We start from the raw sequence: 25,211 nt of genomic DNA, 5'->3' as shown, positions 1-25,211 counted from the left end.
AAGAGTTAGGGTTGTAAAGGAAACAGTTGGAGAAAAAAAGGCAAGAGAGAGAAAAAAATATAATCTGTTCTTATAAGCAAGAAAATCTGTCAGATAAATAACTTCTTAGCTAAGAGAGAGGCAACAAACATAACCATAGGTGGTTATCAATGGTGCAGAACAAAATGAATGGATGGATCTTGAAAGAGGTCTTATCTGTTTTACTGCCTAAAACTACAGTTGACTTAGAAAACTTTATAAATTTTAAACTTTTTCCTATAGAAACAAACATGTCGGTGAGACTCAGCTTCCCAAACCACCAACATATAGCAAATATGTTTGATGTATACTTCTAATAATTTAACTATATCTAGTACTATTTAAGAAAAATGTATTTCAAGCCTAAATACCTCACACATTAACTAGTTTCTAAAACAGTGCTAATAAATATATAATGCTAGCAATACACATAATTTAAAATTTTCTAGTGACCACATTTAAAAATTTTAAAAGAGGGCTGGCCCAGTGGCTCAGGCGGTTAGAGCTCCATGCTCCTAACTCCGAAGGCTGCCGGTTCGATTCCCACATGGGCGAGTGGGCTCCCAACCACAAGGTTGCCAGTTCAATTCCTCGAGTCCCACAAGGGATGGTGGGCAGTGACCCCTGCAACTAAAATTGAACACGGCACCTTGAGCTGAGCTGTCGCTGAGCTCCCGGATGGTTCAGTTGGTTGGAGAGTATCCTCTCAACCACAAGGTTGCCGGTTGGACTCCCACAAGGGATGGTGGGCTGCGCCCCCTGCAACTAGAAAAACGGCAACTGGACCTGGAGCTGAGCTGCGCCTTCCACAACTAAGATTGAAAGGACAACAACTTGACTTGGAAAAAAGAAAAGGCCTGGAAGTACACACTGTTCCCCAATAAAGTCCTGTTCCCCTTCCCCAATAAAATCATTTTAAAAAAAAAAAGAAAAAAAATTTTAAAAAAGAAACACTAATGAAATTAATTTTATATTGTATTTAACCTAATATATACCCAAATGATTTTATTTCAATATGTAATCAATATTGAAATAGTTTACATTTTTTGGTACTAGGTCTTCAAAATCTAGTAGGTATTTTACACTTATTGCACATCTTAATTCTGACTAGTCAGATTTCAAGTTCTTAATAATCCTGCACCAAGTCATGGCTCCTATTGGACAGCACAGCTCTAGCCATAGCAGGTCAGTATTTGGTAATATATTATGGTACAAGAAATTTTATGTAACAAATGACTACAAAACACAAGAACAGGTACAAGGTACAAGAAATTTTATGTACCGGTAACAACTTCACGACATTTATGCATCATAGAATGCCAAGAACTCTTCATTGTTTCAAGTTCATTTTAAGTTCAACAAAACCAATTATCGTATTCCAGGGTATTATTTTGTATACGGATATCATTATTGATTTCCAGAGTTACACTTTTACTCATAAGCATAAAGAAAAGAATTAAAAACATTTATATAGATACAGAATTAGTACTACCTACGTATAATGTGCATCCTTATTTTTCCCTCACAAATTGGGGCAAAAAAAGTACACATTATACATGGCCTAATACAGTATATTACACCCTGCTGTGCACAACGGTCTACCCTCAGGAGAGGGAGGCAGGGCACACTACCACAGTGGCAATTTTAATGCAAGGGGAAAAAAGCCCAAGGACAATTTTTCCTATTCATCACTCCCTCCCAGCATGGCCCCATCTCCAACATTACAACCCTTCACTTTCTCCCATTTCTGTAATTTTGCTTTCCCCCCATTCATCATACACATTCAAATGTACAGGATTTTCTTAATACTAAACCGTAGGGGGAAGGTTATAGTGCCTCTTCAAGTTCTATATTACAAAATGAAACTTTTACAAGAAGCATATTTTACTATTGAGAGCAAAAAATTATAAAATACAAAGTACTGTTTTATATGAATATATGTGTAGGCTAATACAGATTATGTCTTCAATTTATTACTCTATTCCTTCAACAATCCCCTTTACCAGAGATGGGCATACTGCTGGACTAGAGGGCAAATCCAGCCTTGCACCTGTCTTTGCAGTTTTATTGAACACAACCATACCTACACCTTTAGATCCTGTCTGACTGACTGCTTTCTCACATCATCTGACAGTTGGGTAGGTGCAACTGACACCTTATGGCCTGCAAAGCCTAAAATATGGATTATCTGGCCCTTTAAGTTTGATGACTTCTGCTCTTTACCATTATTTCTTAAGAAAAAATTGCTTGAGTTAGCAGGTCAACTACTGGTAAGAACACACTTCTAATATAAAGTCAACCAACTCTCTGGTGAACAAACTAAGGAACAAAGGGCAACATACTGATGACTTGCTGGTTATTTGGAAAACTAAAAATCTAGTAGAATAAGATTAAGAATGAACTGACAAAAACCAGAAACCAAACACAATTCAGAAAAGATAAATGAAAAGTGTACTCAAGAGCCAAATTTTTATTAACTAGACATAAGCAAAGATAAGAAAGATCCAGCACAATACTGCAGAAAAGATCTAAGGGACATAAGCAAACTACCCTATGCACAAAATAATTAGTGTAATTGAGAAATGGAGCCACAGGTTAAAAACTGATATAATTCCTGACTTAAACAGCATATAGTATGCAAGATATGGGAAGTATGGCTCATAAACTTAGAAAAATAGTAATTTTTAGAAGACAGCATCAATTGTTCTAAGAATTTCCTTCACTGACAGGGTTATAAAAGCAGATTAGGCGATCATAGGCATGGCAGATTTAACACGCTTTATATTATACAATACAGAAAAATACCAGCTAGATGAAAATTACATTTATTCATAAATGGTCAGGGAAAAAGTTTGACTAATTAAAAATACAAAGTTTAATTTTAAAAAGCTTTAAAGAAATAACTTTGTATTTTACTTAGTGCTATCAGACAGACTTAGATAATGACAACATACAAGGCAGTCTCCTAAAATCTGCAGATGACACTAAGGTAAGGAATAGCAGTAAAGATTTTTTAAATATAGAGACTAAAATCTTAAGTAGAAATCAACAAAGGTGAAACTTTATACTAGCTTAACAAAAGTCCTAGCTTAACAACAATAATGAATGTGAAAAGGGCAAATTTCAAGTGAACTGCAAATTCACATTTCTATGCCTTTTTATATTGTTTTCTCTGGTTAAAAAGTATTCTTTAGAGCATTCTCTGCTTAGAATGCCCTTTTTCCCTATTCTGTGTCTTAATAGCTCCATCTTTCAGGACCCCACTCAGATGTGATCTCCTATTTGAGGGTTTCCTCAACTCCGCAGCAGTTATCAGCTCAATTTTCTATGCTCCCATTACACTGGCTCCATAGCACATATGTAATTTATGCCCTTGTGCTGTAGACATGAATTCATTTCTCACTAGAGGGACAAATTATCTCAGCATCTCCAAAGACTCTCCAAAGGATAGTGTCAAGAATAAACAAATGTACCCTCAATGGCAGTCCACATTTATTTTTGTGTATTTCTAGACAGAGAAAGTACACATATGAATGGCAAGGAGGGAGGAAAATGAATCTCAGCTTTACCACTTGTAGAATGTGAATTGCAGTAAGTTCCACAACCTCACTGAACCCGGTTCCCCTTCTGTAAAATGGGGACAATATCTTTCATGAACAGTCAATATGAAAATTAAATAAGATAAAATAGTATGCCCACCACATGTGCACTTAATAAACAGTATCAATTTTTACTGTGCAGGTACCAAATTTGCGATAGAGATCCTAGAGGTACACACCGGAGAATAACCAGTAAAGTAGAGGAACAATGTCAGAGGAAAACATAAAAGATGTGACAATCTTTGAAGAGAAAGTCTGGCACTGGGAAGAGAGATAAGAAGAGCAATTAACTGCAAAGGAACTACTGTGTTTCCCCGAAAATAAGACCTAGCCGGACAATCAGCTCTAATGCGTCTTTTGGAGCAAAAATTAATATAAGACCCAGTATTGTATTATATTATATTGTATTGTATTATATTATATTATATTAGACCAGGTCTTATAGTAAAATAAGACCACGTCTTATATTAATTTTTGCTACAAAAGATGCATTAGAGCTGATGGTCCAGCTAGGTCTTATTTTCAGGGAAATAGGTATTAGCAAACAGCCGAAATCTAATCAGGACAACCTAAGTATAAAATCTTAACTGCTTAGAGCAGGGCTGTCCAAACTGCGGCCCACGGGTCAACTGTGGCCCTCGATCCACTTTTTATTGGCCCACAGCAAATTCCAAAAATATATTTAGTTTACTTAAATAAACCAGGTGAGGCAATACGCACTTCACCTCGAGTGAGTGGCCCGGTTGTTTGTGTATTTTACTGCATATGGCCCTTGGTGAAAAACGTTGAAAAAAGTTTGGACACCCCTGGCTTAGAGGTACACTACTTGCAAAGATGATTGAGGTGTGCAGGCTCCTTAGAAATATGACTTAGATACTCTTCCCACAAGATGTGGAGTCTATCTATTTCACCACCTTGAATCTGAGCAGGCTTGAGATTGGCTTTGATCAACATAATACCTAAATGAGACTGAGAGATTTCCGTTCTCACCCTCTTGGAACCTTGAGACCAGCACATAAAGAAGCCCAGCTTGGCCTTCTGAGGCTGAAAAAAGTCACCCAGTATATTAAATCATCACATTGTACACTTTAAATAACTCACAATTCTATTTGCCAATTATATCTCAATAAAGCTGGAAACACACCACACACACACACACACACGCACACACACACAGAAAAAAGCCATCCCAGCTGAGGTCCCTGACTTATGACTGAGGGCACCTCTTACTTCACACAGCCTTAGCCTGGCCTCCAGCTGACTACAGCTAAGTGAGTGAGAACTGAGAGAACAGCAGAAACACATTGGCAATTTGAAGAACCATCAGCAAATAAAATAGGTAGTGATTTTCAGCCACTAAATTTTAGAGTGGCCTGTTATGCTATAATAACTGATATACATATAGTGTTCAAAGAAAGCCTGCTAAACAGATAAAAGGTAAAACTTAAAAAAGAAAAGCATTTAGGAATCTCTGCTATACCATCCAAGGAAAAAAGAACTCATGGACCCAAATATCTAGCCCACATGGCAGACTTATTTCTAAAGAGTAGCTGAAGACATATTTTGAAGACACTAGCTGTGAAAATCTTCCAACTTTCTTAAAAAATCCTGCTTACCAAATGGCCTTCTGATAATAACGAGATTTCATACATTGCCAATTATCAGTATGGGAACTGGTCTATGTGAAAGGCATTTTCCCCAAATGTAAAACTGATGGCATTCTGGTTTATACATTTAATATCTAGAGCTTAATCATTTGGGGGTATAGTAAAGAAGCCAAATATCTGAGCAGACAGTATAGAGTGGTACCTACACAAAGATCTAGAGCGCCAGCTTGAATTTCAAGCAATGCCCTCATGTTCTTGGTGCACACTTCAACAAATATTAGGAAGAATTGTCCATAATAAGCACCATGTGATGTAATTAAGAACATAAACTCTAGAGTCTGATGTGGCTGAGTCACCAATTGCTAGGTAGGGGGTTTTCAACACTGATCTTAGGCTTACTTTCCCTACCCCAAACCTAGCTTCCTCATCTGTAAAAGAGAGCTGTTGAAAGGACTGAATGAATAAATGAGGAGCTGATGAATAAAGAAAACAGGAGGCCTTACAAACTAATCAAACACCTGTCACTGGAAAGCCAGGTTGAAACAAACTGGTCAGTGATGTTGTGGAAGAGATTTCTACATTTTGTATGAAAAGTGTGACTCATTCAAAGATGGGAAATACATTCCAATTGCAAGGGTCTAAATGGCTAAAAAAAAAAAAAAGAAGTTATTTTGTTTAGGATATTAAGTCATTAGATAACACAAATCATTTTCCTATCCCACAAATCTAGAATTTCTGGTATTCAGACCCGACTATTCCATTTTTGAACAATCCACAGCCAAATAAAAATCTAAAACCAAAATTGTTGTCAGCTAACCACATTACAGATTATATTTTCATCTTATTTAAGAGATTTAATTATGTACTTAATTCTGTTCTCTATATCTATGAGCCTACTTTTATATATATACATACACACACACACACACATACATATTCTAGATTCTATATACGAGTATAAGATAGTAAGGCATTTGTCTTTCTCTGATCTATTTCACTCAATATAATGCACCTGATGTTCATCTATGTTGTCACAAATGGCAAGATTTCATTCTTTATGGCTGATAATAAATTGTAGTATACACACATATATACAGAGGATGCCAAAAAATGTATACATATTTTAAGGAAAACGGTATTAAAATTGTAATACACACGATTAAAATTGTAATACACACCAATAAAAAAGGATGAATGCAAGTCACGTTTGACTTCTGCAATTACAAGAGATGCTCAAAGTGGTCACCATCAGCGTCCAGACACTTCTGATTACAGCGAACTACTGCATCAGCAACATTGACCAAAGTGTCCATTTGAATACATGTTTTTGGCACCCTCGTATATGTGTGTATATGTATATCCTATAATTTCTTTATCCAGTCGTCCAACAACACTTAGGTTGTTTCCGTATCTTGGATATTGTAAATAATACTGCAGTGAACATAGGGGTGCAGATACCTTTTCAAGTTAGTGGTTTTTTTTCCTTTGGATAAATACCCAGAAATGGAACTGCTGGATCACATGGTAGTTCTAGCTTTAATTTTTTGAGGAACCGCCATACTGTTTTCCATAGTGGCTGCACCAATTGACATTCCACATCAACAGTGCTTAAGAGTTCCCTTTTCTCTACATTCCTAACATTTGTTATTTCTAGTCTTTTTTTTTTTTTTTTTTTTTGAAGTTAAAAAGTTTATTTAGAAAGAGAAGCACAGCACTGGCACAGGAATTGCTGGGGCAGAGTCTAGGGCAAAGAGCTGCCTCTAATATTTTTGATAATAGCCATTCTAACAGGTGTGAGGTGATAGTTCATATCTCACTGTTTTTTTGATTTGCATTTCCCTGATGATTAATGATGTAGAGCATCTTTTCATGTACCTGTTTGCCATCTGTACATCTTCTTTGGAGAAATATCTATTCAGATCTTCTGTCCATTTTTTAATTAAATTATTTAGGTTTTTTTTTTTTTTTTTGCTATTGAGTTGTATGAGATCTTTATATATTTTGGATATTAACTCTTTTCAGATATACCGTGTTTCCCCGAAAATAAGACCTAGCCGGACCATCAGCTCTCTAATATAATAAGACCTCTTATATTAATTTTTGCTCCAATAGACGCATGAGAGCTGATGGTCCAGCTAGGTCTTATTTTCAGGGAAACAGTATGATTTGCAAATATTTTATCCCATTCAGTAGGTTGCCTTTCATTTTGTTGATGGTTTCCTTTGTTGTGTGGAATCTTTTTAGTTTGATGTAGTCCAACTTGTTTATTTTTGCTTTTGTTGCTTTTGTTTTTGGTGTCAGATTCAAAAAATCATCACCAAGACTGATGTCAAGGAGCTTACTACCTATCTTATCTTCTAGGGATTTCATGATTTCAGGTCTTACGTTCAAGTCTTTAATCTATTTTGAGTTAATTTTTCTGTATGGTGGAAAACATGGTCCAGTTTCATTGCTTTGCACTTTAGCTTACGCATTTGTCTATAATTAATGTGCCATTTTTAATGAGTCTACTTATGGAAATCAGGTCAAACAGAGTTAGCAATTAGTTAAAGAGCATGTAATTCAAACAAACAAAATAAAGGAGTTTGTACTATATGACCACTAAGGATCCATCCTGGCCATAGTCCCTGTTTCAAAGAATTCAGGGTCTAGGAAAAGAGAAAATATGAGGCAACAAATACATTGCATTATAATGCAATAACAGCAGATGGTACACTAGATAAAATGGAGGGGGTGATCACCGCTGCCTAGAAGGTCAAAAGAGGAAGCATTAGGTTATAATATCAAATAAGATAAAGACAGAAAACTATTTAGCAATTAAAAAGTCACTGGGAACCAGAGTTAGAAGTGTTGGGAGTGAACAAGGAGGGGAGGTGCAGAAAAATCTCTTTGAGACTGGTTAGAGGGTGTTATATTGAAGAAATAAAAAACCTGAGCAAGTAGTAAGCATAGTGGTCTTCAGAGAAATACAGAATAAAAACATTCAAGATAATGCACTTAAAGGATAATCTTCAAACTCACATAAACCAATTGGTGATTCAATGAATGAGTGAAAACTGAGGTTTTCTTCATAGTTTCTCTAGATGTGTGCTAAGGGTTAAATTACCAGAATACTGCAGACCACCATATAATATCCACTATGAATACACAGTATTTTAGAAGATCTTTGTAATCATGAGAGAAAGATAAAGTAACTCAAAATTTAAGACAATGAAATGGTAGTCTTATTCCAATCTTACCAATTCAAAATCATAAAGACTAATACCTAAGAATATCAGTAGCTCTGCTTTGTTCCGAGTAAATTAAGTATCTTTGCTCCCAAACCAATCGCCTCTCCTGAACTGCTTGCAATTTCCCCATACCCAAAAAAAACGTCAGCACAGAGGGAACAAAAAAAAATTTTTTTTTAATTTAATGTCATAATGCTACAAAGGACACAGTTCCTTAATATTAATGGAAGGTAGTAAGACTTGGATTACCAAAACTCTCTTCCTTTATTTCAGCATTTTGAATTTCTCCATGATTATAGTAAGTAATCAAGAACCAAAGCACATGAAAATTGTTTTAAAAAGATAACAGCCATGTTCAATCTCTCTTCTAAAGTGAGAAGGGCCTCTTAAAAAAGACAAGATTGCTTATATCAAAGGCGAGAAGAGTTTGAAATTTAGGCCCATTTCTTATTTTGTTGGCACTCGTATTTAAATACAATTTTTTAAAAATTTGTATTACCAAGATTTTAATTTAAACTTAAAAAAAAAATCATCCTTGTCAAGTTACCTAATCCAAGTTCACTTAAGTAGTTACAAGAGTGAACTCTATTTGAGTAACAAACAAGTCTGTACAGGAGCAGAGTAAGATGTACACTCCTATTTAAGAAGTACTGTCTCCTGAAAAACTTCTCTAGATATAACATGTTTATGTGTAATTTTCTGTGGAGCTGAAGACAAAGAAGGCTTACTTAACAGCTTACAGGAATTGACTTTACTAACTTCACTATGTATTCATTTCTCAGACAGGTGCAGTTTTGACTAAAGCCCTCCCACGATCAAGCCCCCACTCAGAAAAGGAGCCTTTAACACACAATTTATATTTGGTTGCTGTAACACTTGGTTTCTAAGCACAAAAGATTCCTTCTGAGTGGAGAGAATAAAGCATAAGAAAATGGGGATAGGGGCTATTTCAGTGATTGATCAATTCAGGTTCTCACTTGGAGATAAACTGTGTTTAAACACGTATCTCTAAAAACACCCAGTTGTTTGGTATCACAGGACAAGGGGATCCCTTGGGATAAACCAGGCAAGAGACTGAAAATGTAGGGGTTCAAACTACACACGCAGCAGCTCCGGATTCTTATCAAAACAATAGCGAGTGGCACATGTCAGGCGGCCCACATGCGCAGGGGGATAAAAGAGACTGGGCTGAGGCTGGAGTTGAACTTGTCTTAACCCCCTCCCCCCAACCCCCACCGCGGCCCACCCGGCTACTCGAAAGTGAAAACGAGGGGCGCCCAGGGCTCTGCTCTTTCCCCCCCCCTCTTCCCCCGCCCAGCCCAGACTTCTTCCTCACCCGGTTTCCCGGAGGCGGAGACGCTGAGTTCCCCGGGCCGGGAGTTAGTCACCAAGAAGAGGCGGTGACAGAGCGCACGGCTCGCGTCGCACACCCCGAGGCCTAGCCGCACGAGACAGGAGGCCGCCGGCAGAGGGTCGTGTCCCGGGCCCCACGGCCCCCAGCGAGGCCCCTCCTTTCCTGACTCTCAACGCCGCTCCCTCCCGCCCCTACCCTAGGCAGCTCCAACGTCAGGTTCCACTCCCGACCGAGAAAACGACTCCCAGCCCGGCCGTTTCCTGCCCCCGGGGGCGGGGATTCCCTCCCCAGGCCGGGGGACAGCGGCCCCGCGCCGCTGACCTGAGCGGGGATCCCCTCTGCCGCCGGGCGGGGATCCCGGAACTGGCCCCGAAGTGCGCGTGTGGCCGCGGCGGGGAGGGGTGAGGCGGGGAGTTTCCGCCGCCCGACTGCCGGGCGGCAGCCGCTGCTAGAAGCGGTCCACACGGCGGGCCAGGGACCCTATAGCCTCCGCGTCCCCGGCCCGCTCTCCCTACACGCACCTCGGCGGGTCCTGCCGCCCTGGAACCCCGCGCCGTCACCGGGTCGGGCTCAGAAACGCGGGCCTGAGGCCACCCGTCATTTTCTAGTCGCCCCGCCAGAAGCCCAGAGTTAGGAAAGGGAGGGGAGACAAAAGGACACTGGGGAGGGAGTCCCCACACTCCCTCGCAACCCCCGCGCCCGGCCGGGCCCTTACTCGTAGTGGCGGAAGATCTCGTTGGTGACTTTACAGTAGAAAACTTCCTCGTCGGGCCGCAGGTCCGCGGGCGGCTTCTGTCTCACAAACGGCTTTCGGTGTAGCAGCGGCATCTCCCGTCCGCCCGCGGGCTCACCCCGACCCTCGGCCGCCCGCGTCGGCCCCGCTTCCCTATCAAAATTGGAGGGAAAGGAAAGCCGGTAAGGTGGGGAGCGCTCGGCGGCGGCATGGGCCGGTCCTCGCGCCGGGGAAGCTCGACTGCCTTTTGTGTGACGGACGCGCCGCGGCTGCCACCGGAGCCGAGGTCGCTTCGGTCGCTGCCGGGGTGTTAAGCAAGCCGAGCCGCCGCCGCCTCTGCACTCCCAGCGCGCCCCACCTCCGCACGCCCGTTTGCCGGCTCACAATGGGGTTGGCCGCCCCGCCGCTGGCGGGCGGTGCGGGAGCGGCGCCCCCCTCCCCCAGCGCCGGCTCCTTGCCCGCCGCCGCCGCCGCCGCGGGGCTCACAACGTGCTCGGCGCAGAGCCGGCCAGCCCGACGCCGCAAGGGAGCTCGCTGCGGGCGGACCCCGGCGCCCCTCTGCTTTGTTCCCCCGCTCGCTTACACTTCCCTGCGGGCGCCGGCCGGCTTCCGAGCGACCACACGGAGCCCCTCACCTGCGAGCACGCCTACTGCCACTTCTCCACCTTCTCAACTACCAAAGGCAGCGAGGGGAGGCTCTGTCCTCCTGGGGGGTCGCTGCTCGCCGGCCCCGCCGCGCCGCCGGCCGCCGCTTCTCCAGCTGCCACGGCCTGGCTCTGCGCGGGGGATCGCGTCCCACCGCCACTTCCCCGCCTCTCGGAGCTCCTGGGAAGTTTCTGATCTACTTTCGGCTCAGAAGGAGGAAGAGCTGTTGGGAGGAGCTTTTCACTTCTCGCTTCTACCTTTTTATTGGCTACTCGATGACTTTTACAGCTTGTCACTGATACAGGAAGAGACGGCGGAAAGCCTGGGAGAGCTACATTATTAATTAATGGAGCAACCCCTTGTGAAGAATCAGAAGCATCCTCCATGTTTGAGATTATCAGCCAAAAGATCTAGGGAGAGCGCTGGGGTTTCATAAACACATGGCTAACAAAGTAAAGCCTTCATCGTCAAGCCTGGTACCATCGCTTGGTTACACGAGGGGAAAATGATTCCAATTAACATTTAACTTGTATTTTAAACATAGGAAGAGAAACGAGGAATAAGATAAAAAGTATTTTGATATTTTATTCAAAAGTAGAATTCTAGCGTCTAAAACAATATTTTGCTTGTGTAAACATCCATCTTGAAAAGAAAGTACCTTACTTGACAGCAGTTCTCTTTAATACTCAGAGAGGGCAATTCAAAGATTTAGCAGAGGAAAAGATCAAAAAAGTGTGTTAGAAAATGTCATCATTGGACCCCCCATATATTTAAAACTAAAAAACACACCTTTAAAAAGTTGTATCTAGAATATGCCCCTGAAAATATTTTGCAAAGGATCAATAGTTAATTAAATCATTTCAAACTTTAAAGATGGATTTACTAGTGAAATTTCCTCTAAAGAAACTTTACCATATCTATAATTTCCTTTTGTGAAACGAATTTTAATACACATAATACATGTGACTTTTAAGAATTTTCAAAACTACAAATAACTCCAAATGTTTGCCAGCTTTGTTTTAAATGGTCTTTTTTTTTTTTGCTACTGCCCTTGACAGTTGCTTATGTGCAGATTAATATGAAAGAATGAGTCTAAAAGACAGTAAGTTTGAAGAACAGTCATTTAACATAAGGATGTAACTACCAATACTGTGAAATGACCATAGTTACAGAAAGAAATTGGGATTATTTTGGTATCTTCAAATTAAGTGCATGTGTCCATTGGAGCTGAAAATGTAATCTATCCAAATCTCAAGAATTATCATTTTTTAACTTCTTTCAAGAACCCACAAAGGTAGACTCAAAGGGGGTCAAGGAGGATGGATAATTTTTAACCACTATTGAAGCATCATTCTCACAATTCAAAATCCTAGCTTAACTATTAAGCAAAAATCAGATGAAATTTTCTCTGAATATAAGATTTGTATTTCTTAGATCTCACTATTTGATAAGCTGTCAAAGTAATTTTGGTAACATCATAATCAAAAATTGTAATGTTGATTTTTTCTTTTATTAAATACAGATTTTTTTAAAAAACAGAACATGACTGTATTTCAATACACAACTTCTATACAATCAACAAATAAAACACCACAGTAAAATAATAGATAGCAAAGAACATGGCATTTCATTTGCATGACAAATGGCTAACATCTTTAGTCAGTCATATATGAGCTCTTAGAATATACAGATTTTTAAACAATTGGATTTTTTTCTACTAACTTAAAATTGAAGTTTTATTTTACTTCATCAAAATACTATCATACTCAATTTCCCTCCTACTATACTCAAATTTCAGTACTATCATCGCTCAGTTTTCTGAGTTACATATATAGGATTTATTTAAATGTTTTGCGATATTTAATAAATGTTATACATAGTTGTTTATTATTAACTCAGAATAATGTAAGTTTAGTAAATTATAATTAAAGTTTAGTTTTGATGTGTGTATAATACTTGATCAAATTGATAGCATAACTAAGCTGCCTCAAAATAACACTTCTCTTGAAGTTATCCTACACATTTACTACTAAAAGCTTACCTAATACATTATTTATTTTGTATTTTGGTATCATGATTACGTCCTTGCTTTCTTAATTACTACTTCTAGGCTTTTGAGACTGAAAAGCTTATTGCTATATTCAGAAAGTAGTTAAAAGATACTGTTGTGAAATAAGAGTATGAAATAGGACTGTGTAAAAAACTTGGGAATATTATAAAGCAAACTATGAAAGTTACAGTAGTATAGAAAAAAGAGAAGACAATGAAATTTAAATTATTTTTTTAACAACTTATTCAAATATTTATCAATCTCCTTTTATGTGCCAAGACTGTACTAGCTCATGTAAGGAATATAATATAAGTGTATCCTGGCCTCAAAAAATGTATACTCTTGTAGAGGTGATGTAAAGACAACCAATACAAGAATTGTGTGCGTCCTAATGATCATGAGTAACGTAATGCAAAAAGAAAAGTAGAAAAGATTAGAAGAATATGTAGAAGGGGGACCGGAAGTGGTCCTAAATGCAGTCATCACAAGGCATGATTTGAAGAGCAATAGAAAGCTCATGTTCCTACATACCCTCACCAGTCTCAAGATGCACATACACCCCACCCCCATTATTTAGTTACCCCTCTGGGTGAAGACAACAATGGCCCCCAATTAAATGTAGAATGTAAACATACTAGTTAGACTACATATATTAATCTAATATCATCAAGGCATAGTTTAATATTTGAAAAGGTATAGGTAAAGACAAAACAAGACTATGAAATAAGTATTTTAAAAGCTAGAGCTAGAATACTTTTCCTGTATTCAATTGACTGATTAAGAAAGACAGGTGACTTGGTGAGACACCTGAAGGAAACCTTTGGGAACTCTTAATTCTCTCATTTTGCACCTGAAGAAACTGAAGCTCAGGAACTGGTATCTTGGTCTCCTGACTCCTTGTCCACTCTCTCTAAACCAAACGGTTCTTTCCTTGAATTCGGTAAAATCTAATTATCTTGTATATCCTACTTACACTGTATCTATAAATAAGCTAAAGTGCCATTCCAAATACTTCCTAAACTGGTAAAATGTGTAAGGGAATAAGATATATTACTCATGATCAGAAATAATATTTATTTTTGAGAGTTATCCAGGAAAGCAATGGGGATAATAGGAATCTTAAATTTATTTAATTGAACAGCTGACGAGTCCTAGCTCCTTTCTTCAGCTAACACATCTAATAGATAGTATAAACACTTCATGTCCCTTATCTCTAAGTAGCGGTTATAAAAGTATTTAGAGCATAGCTTCCCTGAGCTCTTCTGAGAAAGATGTCTTACAAATATATACGAGGAATACCTTCAACTTCATAACTCCTTTCCTCAATATCTCTGACACCTGTCTCAACACTTCTATGTTCTCCTTTTAATGTCTTCCTAATTCATGGCATTTTAACTATGAAAGATTTTCTTTAGTAGCAATGAATACGTTTCTCTTCATATCAAACCTGGCCTAGTGTTAGGGTGATTCTAGATCTTAGCTTCCCATTGAAATCACGAAGGGGGTTTTTGAAAAATACTGAAGTATGGGCCACATCCTAGACAAATTAAAACAATCTCTGGGGTAGAGACCCAGGCATTTGAAGTTTAAAATTCTACTCGAGTGATTCTAATGTACTGCCATGGTCAAGAACTACAATGCTTAGAGGAGATTGGATTGTTAGTGCTGAAGTGGTAATGTTGGCAAAATTGGAATGCATTTTTTATTCAACCCCTTGTGATTAAAGTTATGAGTTATGGGATGGTAGTAGGGGTTGAAAGAATGGTCTATGGCCGTCATTATCACAGTAATAGTTTACACTTAATGAATGCTTCCAGCTTGTCAAGCATTATGCTAAATGAATCATCTCATGGAATTCTCACAGCAAACTAAGTACGATTTAGCATCTCCATTTTACAGATGAAGCTGTTGAGGCTCAGAGAGGTTAATTAAAGTCATACAGTCCAGAAGCAGAAAAGCTCAAATTATCAACTCCAGAGTCCAAGCTCCTTATTACTATTCTATATTTTCATGGGACTGGCTTGCTAAATAGCTCAGATATAAACTGAAACAAGGAACTTGAGCCTATGCACTAAACAATTTAGACTTGTAATGATTAAGAATGTTTGTAAGTCATCAAAGTACTACAGGAAACCATGAAGAACTTAAGAAAATTATCTGAGTTGGGAAAGCCAAAGTATAATACAAAGTCCAGAATCCATAAAGGTAATTCTATAAAATAAAAATAAATATTTCTGCATTACAAAAGCTATCACAAACTAACTTGAAAGACAAATATCAAACTGGGAAAAAATTATTTGCAATTCGCTGACAAAGGGCTAAGATTAATTTCCTAATATATAAATAATTTGCTATTTCCCTATTATATAATAGTAAAATCACAGTAACTGAAGAGAAACAGAAAAGAAAATACAAATGGCTTTTAAAACATAAAAAAATCTCAACCTCACTAATAATAAGAGAAATACAAACTAAAACTTCATTGAGATGACATTTTTCATCCTTCAGATTTGCAAAGATCACCATCATATATTGCTAAGTCTGGAGAAACAGGCACATCCTTTATAAAGGGCATGCAGTGGAATAGTATGGAGATATAAGAAAGAATGAGGAAGTAAAAAAAAAAAAAGCTACAGAAAAAACATATGTATGGGATTTTAATATATACATATTTGCTTGATACATAAAATGCATCTGGAAGAGTATATAGGAAAATAACACACTGGTTGCCTTTAGGGAAAGAGTTGCTAGGGAACAGGGATGAAAGGGAGACTTCATTGTGGAAAGATGAATAAAATTTTTTATGATACAGAGATCAAATGGTAAAGAGGCAGGTCAGGACAGATAGCTGATGTAATAAATTATTTCACTTCACAATTGGGAATAAGTTTAGAACTACAAATAAAAAGTAAAAATGTCTGTGTTAAATATTTTACAGGACTTAGCATGGTGCCTTTGCCATGACAGGACTTCAATATGTATTTGTCAGATGGATGAATGGTTAGATAGATATAGAAAATACAAATTTAATTTGATTACAGTGAAAGAGTCAGATGGATGGCTGCTTTAATCTTAACCTGGAAATAGAATTTAAATTACACTTTCCGAAAATCTCTCTAGATTGCTTATGTTAATGATTAATTATATACCAATTCACAGAACAAATCCTATGTTCAGCCAAATAGATTTATTATTGTTTTTAAAAATAAGACCTAAAGAACAAGGAGAAGGTTTTTAAATTTGAATTACAAGGGTTCTTTTTCTTATTTTCATCACCTAGAAAACTAATTTTTGAGTTTTAGTTTCTCTGTAGTAAAATAGCTATCAGACAAAAGTTGCACGAATATTTGCCATCTCATTTACTGACTAATTTCTGTTAGTAATGGAGTATAAAATAGAATATATTTTGTTCTTTTATTTTCCCTTTACTGTTCAGGTTATAACCTACTATCAGATATCATTTAAAATATTATTATACAATTTTAAAAATATTTTAAAAATATTTACTACAATGCCTGGAACATAGTAGGCTCTCAAAACCTGTTATAGAAAAGTACTATGTTATTTCATTTTTCTTATATTATTTTAATAATTAATATATAATATTCAATTTATAATATTATAATTAGGACCATATCTTTTTAAACCAGTTAGCTCTTGTGGTTGAAGCATCATGGTATTACCAAGTTTGGCACCAATAACCAGCTCCACATTACAATGCATATGTCTATAGACTATCTGGCAATTACGGATGAGGAGAGAGAATTAAGACAGTAGAAATTCAGAACCCAGTTCTAAACATGTCTTTGCTAAATTCTAATCTAAGAGTTCCTAGTGAAACATCTTCTAATACTACAGGTCCCCATAAAATTAAACATTTAGGATTTTCTCCCTTTTGTTTCTTATGCTATCTTCATACCTAGAAACAAGGAGTCATACTACTACTACACTATTTTCTCTAGTCTAAATGTTTAGGTCAAAACACACAACTCTTATTTCCTTAACACAACTGAAATTTTATCTTTTTCAGCTGAAAAAAAGATGAATTTCTCTCTAAGCTACCAGTAAACTGTTTCTCAATAACTTCTTAGCATCTGGACACCACATACCTGGGAACCAGTTTACCTAGCATCTTGCCTATTTCAAGTGCAAAAACCAAATTCCCAATACTAAACACCTTTCTTTTTCCCATTTCAAACTTCCCTCTTAAAATAAAGATTTCACCCTCAGTTTCAGTGTAGTAGGCAGAATAATAGCCTCCAAAGATGTCCACAGCCGAATTCCCAGAAAGTGTGAGTATGTTATCTTACATGGCAAAAGAAACTTGCAGATGTGATTAAAGTTAAAGGACCTTGAGACGGGAAGATTTGCCTGGATTATCCCGATGGGCACAAGCTAATGACTTGAATCCTTGTAGTGGAGAACCTTTCCTGGGTATAGTTAGAGATAGATGGGACGACTGAAGAAAGGTTAGAGAGATGTGACTGATGGGTTGCTGGATTGGAATGGAGAAACCAAGGAATGTGTTGGTCTCTAGGAGCTGGAAGAGGCAAGGGAACAGATTTTCTCCTAAAGGCAGCCCTCTAGAAAGGAATATAGTCCTGCCTACACCTTTATTTTTGCCCAGTGAGACCCGTGTTGGACTTCGGACCTACCACTACATTTCTGTTAGAAAAGCAATAGAGAACTAATAAATCCAGTTCCCAGTCGGAAAATATTCTTAATCCCCAGCTGTGGTTCATGGCAATAGTGAATGATACCTTTCGACCTTAGTGAATGATTTAGGTCTTTCAAGCTGAGGTTATTAGCAATTCCTGCTTCTAGAGTTTTCTGTAATGGTTCATCCAGTTCAGAAGTTCATTTCATAATGCATCATCGCATCATTACCTTAATCACATGCACCTATAACATACAGACAGTTAAAATTAGCATGTATGTAGTAAGGGAGTGATTATAAATGGACGAAGACTTTCCCCCCCCCTCAATACATTCTATCTCCTTAGCCCCTCTTAAGGATTTTGCTCCATCAATCACCTTCCCTCTATATAATATCAAGCTCTCCTTCACCACTGAGATCTCTGCCCTTGGGCTGTAATCCAGTGCAAGTTTCTTTCATTGTGTGTGTGTGTGGGGGGGGGGGGGGTTGGGAGGTCAGGGGGAATTAAGTGCATCTCTATCTTCAGCACTGTTTCTCTTCTCTTCTCAACCAAGATTTTAAAAAGGAAACCCTATGCTGCTTGTTTCTACTTCTTCATTTCTCAGCCCTCCATTTCCTTCCTGTACTCCCCTAAAACTGTCCTTGATTCTGTCCCTCCAATTGCAAAATCCAACAGACTCTTACCAAAAGTCCACCTTATTCACTCTGCTCCTTGACATTCTCTGCTATCTTGACCTCTGTGGCACACTTTTCTTTGGTTCTCCTCCTACCCACCCCTCTGAACTGTCCTGAGTCCCTTTGGCATCACCTTTCTCCACAACCTATTCTGTAAACCCGGGTGTTTCCCATCTTTCTTCCATCCACCCTCTTCTCTCTTCACTCCTCAGAGAAGCCTTCTCTAAACCAACATCTCCTGACTAGTTAACTGCCCCCAACCTCATTGGAATATGAGCTCCTCTAGGGTCTTCTTGTTTCCTTACGGACTCTACCACAGCTCCCATCAAGATTTTTGAGATAGGAATGACTCATCAAACTGACATTTTATAGAGATTAATCTGGGTGTGGTATGTAAGACTGAGTGGATTGGGTAGAGCCTGGAGGCAGGGAAACCAGTTGAGAAGGCAAAGAAGTACAAGTATGGAATAACAACAGCCTGTATTGCCTTGGCAATGGAAAGGAAGAAAAGCCAGGAGAAATATTTCCGTGGAAGCACAGGCATACCTCATTTTATTGCGCTCCCTTTCATTGCGCTTCATAAGTGTTGCAATTTTTACAAACTGAAGGCAAGACGCTCCACCAGCAGACAGATTATGACTCGCTTAATTACAATATCCACTTTATTATGATGGTCTGGAATGGAACCCACAATGTTTCCGGGGTATGGCTGTATTTAGTGACAGAACTTGATGCTACATTAAGGAAGGGAGAGGAAAAGTCAGAGATGACTCAAAAGTTTTAGATCTGGAAGACTAGAAAGGAGACATCATCAACAGAAATGGGGTAATCAGGTATAGAAATAGGTTTGGGAGGAAGATGAAGCATTCAATTTTAGATGTGGAGCATCAAAACTGAGATGCCCAACAGGCAGTTGGAAGACCAGACTCTGAAATCAAAAGAGAAATCCGAATTGAGGCTATAAATTAGGGAACTGTTTCTAGAAATAAGATAACAAAAGCTGCTAAAGTTGATGGGTATTTAACATGGTAATTAACATGGCTAAATAAATAAATCCCTTCATGTCCTTTTCTCTATTTAAGCACCCAGTCCAAGTACCAGGATGCCCAAAACACTCAGCATCACTCCAGAACACCTCATTGGCCCACCATGAGTAACCCTCAGCATTTGCTTTTTCTATTGCTTCTTCATGGTTGATCATTGCAAAGTATTACAAAAAACTAGGGGCCTTCCCAGACATGCTAAACTCCTTTTAAGTCATCTCATGTTGACAATCTATTGAACGCCCTTAGGTTCTTTAAACCTCTTTTTATTTTTCTCAAGCTTCCAACCTGATCTTCCTGTCTTAGCCTTACCTTGCACTTGACACTCACCTTGCCTCCTAATTTATTTACAAAATCTGGGCCATTCAATATGACTTCAGTTCGCAATTCAACTTTCTTTTATTCTCACGCCACCCTTTTTTTTTTTTCCTTCCCTATTGTCTTCTCCTTTCCAAGGCTCTATCTGTGCCTTTGATCACATTTCTTTCAACTTCCTGGACCTTATTCCATGACTTCCTTCTCTATTATCTCCTCACTTCAGTTGCGCCTTTCTTTTGGCCTACTACCATATGCAAGCCCACCTTATACTTAAAAAACTTTTTTCCTTCACTTTGATTCCCTCGGAGCTACCATCCTCCTACTCTTTTTTTGTGTATTACTAAGTAATATAGACTTTACAACTATATGTAATCTTCACTGTGGTTTGAATTCTTGCTAGAGCAGTTTTATTTGTTATATGTCCTTTATGTTTGTGTCAGAGTCTCCAAAATACAAGTTTCTGTAGGACAGAAATCACATGATAACTCAACCATAAATTTGTTTTCAGTTATGACTAATCAAGAAATAGCTGTGACATTGGGATGCTGACTTCTGAGAAACAATAAATAATATAATACTATGTTGCCTTTATCTGTTTCCAAGGATTAAAACTGTAAATGCTCTTAGAGTTGTCATGTGATGGTTATCTCTTAGTTATAAGGCAGAATTTCTCTGATGTCTATAACAATAGCAATTATACTCATTTAAGGCTATAAGCAAGAGTCTTGGGCTATCCCTACATCAAGAAATGTAAATGTTAGCATGGGAAGTAAGCAGTAAAGTTTTAAAGTTAGAAGTCATCATGAGAACACTAATTTTTCATTACTAATTTAGACACCATCAATTTTACTTTATAAAAGTTATTTACTGTATGTTTTAGAACTTTGTAGCAGGAAAGTTAACAGTGCCTTCCCCTCTGTACTCTTACACATATACCTACATTTCTCCTTCTAGCCTAAAAAGCTACCTTTTAGCCCTGTCCCACTATAGCTGCCTTCCTAGTTGATGAAGTTAGAGAAAATGCCAGAATGTGATACAAAGTATTTGGATCTAAGGGCTCAAGAATGAAATATTTGAAAACTAATTTTTATAACCAATTTTTAGAAAAAGTTGTTTTTATAATTTTACAAAAATAAAATATATATTTTGTTATTTTAACAAAAATTAAGACACCCACAACTAGAAAACTTCTGAAATATTTAAGGATATTGGGGTTTACAGTAAAGCAAGGTTATTTCTTACAGTTAAGTATAAAAATTCAATTAAAAGATCATTTAGAGCACTGAGCTTAATATTGATGTATAAGAAAGTCATAATGGCTCAGATCTATATCACAAATATGTATAGTAATACATTCTGTGTTATTATTATTCTCATTTTATAGATGATAAGGGTGAGGTTTAGCAAGGTAAAGAAATCGCTCAAGTTCCCACAGTATACAAATGGAAGGGCTGAGATTCAAATTCAGATTGATTGGATGTCAAAGTCCATTCATTCAACAAATATTTCTGAGTGCCTCCTATATGCCAGACACTGTTCTGGAGACTTGGGCTACATCAGGGAAGAAAACAGAAGATCCCTGCACTCTTGGTGCTTATACTCATTAGCTGACAAGTCCTTTGTCTTCTCTCCTGCCACCTATCTACACAAATAAAGAAAATGTTACTTTCCCAAGATTAATCGTTCTACCTAGGTTGTTGATTTTATCGTCTTTATCACAAGTGTCTTCTGAAATATGGCTTAATCAAGTATTGCCTCTTCCACTTCCACCCAATTACATTAAATATACACTGTCTCATCTTGAAAAGATGCCTCTCCTTGTCCCTATTTCCATTCCTATTTCTTGTTCCACACCATATACCCCGAATTCCACAGCACTCATTCTCTCTAACCCTTTCCTATGTGGTTTTCTTTCCAAAGGTTGTTTGCAGTCCCTGTACCTCTCAATTTCTCTACAACATTAACCATGCTAACCACTCCTGGAAACTCCTTCCTTGACTGGTGAGAAGTCACCTGATCCTGGCTTTAAAAAAATGGTGTTTCAATATCAATAAGAGTTTCTGTAAGAAGGAATGGGACCTTCTCTGATGAATGCTCTCATCACAGGGAGGTGTTGAATAAGTCATAAAATTAGCTAATATTTTTCTGAAATCATCTAGAGGATTTTTTTCTTTTCACATATTTGAGAACTTTCTAATACAAACAAGATCACACGTATTTACATCCATTGTGGTATATATTTTACTGGAGAATAGAGAAAACTACAAACTAGGATAAAAGTCAGACATAATTTCTAGAACTCAGAAGGTGACTTAGACCTGCTTCTAACTCAAGACACACAGAAGCAGATACAAAAATTTTAAAAACGTAGCTTTGGAGTCATTTAATGTTAGGACAACAAATCCCGCATAAATAAGTGTATTCCAGCCCAATAATAAATAACATTGTTTACTATAGTACTTCTAAATCATTAAGAAAAGATAAAATTATGTTCCACATACTATTCATACTAGCCTGAGAACATGTATACTGCGTAAACACACACTTACACACACTTTAACTTTTTCCATTGTGAAATACTACACAGAACAGTACACAACATAAACATACAGCTCAATGAATTACTACCAAAAAACACTACCTAGGTAAAGAAAGAGAACATAGCCTGCACCCCAATATTTATGAGATTCATTCATGTTGTTACACATGTCTGTAGTTTATTCATTTTTGCTATTATGGGGTAGTCTATCATACACGTTCACCACATGTTATCCATTCTTCTGTTGATGAACACTGGGTTGTTTGCAGTTTTATCTATGAATGTCCTTGCATATGTCTCTAGGACATGTGAATGTATAGATAGGAGTAGAATTGTTGGGTCATAGGACATGCATATTTTTAGCTTTAATAGATGCAAATTGTCTTCCAAATTGGCATACAAACTGGCACTTCCACCAGCAGCATTATATAAGTTCCAGTAACTGCATATCCTCACTAACACTTGGTACTGTCTTTCTTTTTAGTCATTCTGGTAGGTATGCAGTAATACCTCACTGTAGCTTAAATTTGCATTTTTCTGATTGCTAATTAGGTTAATTGTCTTTTTATATTTTTTTGGCCATTTAGATTGTTCTTTGGTGATAGCTTCTCTACATTTTAAAAGATTTTGATATTAAATGGTAGAAATAAACAGAATAAATTTTGTTAGGTAGAACAGGGATAAAGAATAGCCATTAAAGCTCTTCAATATTGCGACATGGCTTTCTGAGCAAAGCAAAAAAAGACCAAAAGTTTCTCTGCACAGCAACGGAGTCAATTGTTCCTATGGGCCAAGGTTGAGGCCAGCAAATACAGGGAATATTTTATTTTCTCAATAGGCTTTAGAGAAATTTATGTTTCAAAGTTTAATGTATAAGTTTTGTGGAGTCTAAAAGAACAGGGAGGCTAGAGCCAGAGGAATCCTGCTCCATCGCATTCCCTCCTAGGCCTCAGGAGAAAGAAGACATTAGCTCAAAGAATGGACTTCAGTCAGTTTCTGGTGGCTTTTGGTAGCAGCAGAGAATCTCATAACCAGAAAATATTTTCAACAGACACTGTAAGACTGACTTATTCTCCCTCACAGGCTAAAAGTAAAGCTGCAGTGGGTCGGGATGGGAGGGACCCAGTGGTTACCGGGTGATCAAGAATGGGATATTCACAAATATAGAAGAATTTCATTTGCCCTCCTGTCAGATTATTGAAGCTTTTTGGTAAATTCTGTTATTTTAAATTAAAGAAGAATCCCTTATTTGCCAGACATCCCTACAATAATTAAGGATAATTAATCATGCTAGAGAAACAATAGGCTGTTGCAGAAAGCAAATGCCTTTGTAAGACTGGGTATTTAGCACATAAAGCCTTGGGAAACAAAAAGTGGAGATAGGTTCCAGGCTCATAAATGTTTCTATGCGAATTCTATCAAAACCTTAAGGCATACATACATTATAATCAACAATACCTAGTCTATTCTAGAAAACAGAATGCTATGAAAAGCTTTATTATGCGTTTACAAAATTAGCATAACCCTGAGAACAAAATCTGAGGCACATGGCACACACAAAAAAGAAAACCACAGACTAATATCATTTATGGAAACCAATGCAAAAATATCCCAAATATGATATTAACCATTAAATCTAATAATGTATTAACAGAATAACACACCCTAACCAAGAAGGGCTTATTTTGAGAGTGTACAGATGGTTCAACATCAAGAAATCAATAAATAAATTTCACCACATTAATGGATCAAAAAAGTAAAAATTAAAATCAGCTTTACTTTTAGCCTATGTGGGAGAATCAGTGAAGGTTATAGCTTCCCTTGGAAATATTTTCTGGTTATGAAACTCTCAGCAGCTACCAAAAGCTGCTAAATTGATTTTGAGAGGAAACAAAAGAGAGCTTGATAAAATTCACTGTCTAGTCTTGGTTTGTAAAAAACAAACAGAAGTGTAAATGAAGACATGATAAACAGTAAACAAAAAATTTCAAAACTAACATTAAAACTTTAATTACATTTTCATCAAAGTTGTAAACAATAAAACATCCCCACTATTGTTGTTATTATTCATATCTATTCTGGAAGCTAGCTAATAAGACAAGAAAAAGAAATAAGGGGTATGATACTAAAAAAATAAGGGAAATTTATAATTATATGTAGATGATAATTGTCTGGAAAACCAAGAGTCAACTAAAAAAACTATTACTACTAATAAGAAAGGTTCAGAAAGATGTGCTTTTATGAGGTAACTTTCTTGTACAGTAGCAGTAATCCTTCGGAAAATATAGGGGAAGAAAGATCACATTCAACCACAGCCCAGACTGAGGCCTTTGTACTTGACATTTCTTCTGCTTGAAAACACTTCTCATAGATCTTTGTATGTCTGCCACTCTCATCATTCCTTTCTCATCTCAATTCCCTGCTCTTTAGGAAGAGTTCTCCCCTTTCTAGGCCCTAACACTATTAAGCATTTCCCAAAGCAGAGACTGCTTCTATGTGTTTTTGCATGTGTTTACTTTTACAACTGGATAGACAGAACACATTTCCCAGCCTCCCTTGTAGTTAATTGGGCCCATGTGAATGAATTTTGGCCAATGTAATATGGGAGAAAGTATCACTTTTAGAGCAGGGGAAAAAACCTCTCAGGCACGTCTCTGTTCCCCCTTCTCTTTTCCCATCAACAAAAGAAAATACTCCAATAACCTAGAGATGGTGGAGCCACAAGATGGAAGCAAAATGGCAG

At 37.8% G+C, this 25,211-nt stretch overlaps 1 protein-coding gene across 5 annotated transcripts in view; it reads right to left on the bottom strand.

Annotated features, from left to right (window-relative positions):
- The window catches only part of LOC109457495 (cofilin-2), a 109,244-nt gene extending 97,825 nt beyond the window's left edge, over positions 1-11,419 (bottom strand). For 2 of the 5 annotated variants that reach the window (XM_088796879.1, XM_088796880.1), the window contains exon 1: positions 10,524-10,680. In XM_088796879.1, the coding sequence (XP_088653005.1) occupies positions 10,524-10,636 (113 nt within the window). In that variant the 5' untranslated portion in view covers positions 10,637-10,680. Of the gene's footprint in view, positions 1-10,523; positions 10,695-11,176 lie in introns of those variants that run through there. The other 3 variants (XM_088796877.1, XM_074328138.2, XM_088796878.1) reach the window with 3 other exon arrangements.
- Positions 11,420-25,211: the final 13,792 nt, after the last annotated feature.

The sequence above is a fragment of the Rhinolophus sinicus genome, chromosome 3 (assembly GCF_057876585.1).
Source record: "Rhinolophus sinicus isolate RSI-liver-muscle chromosome 3, RSI-T2T, whole genome shotgun sequence".
NCBI classification, from domain to species: Eukaryota; Metazoa; Chordata; class Mammalia; order Chiroptera; family Rhinolophidae; genus Rhinolophus; species Rhinolophus sinicus.
This window is presented reverse-complemented; position numbering and strand designations above follow the sequence as displayed.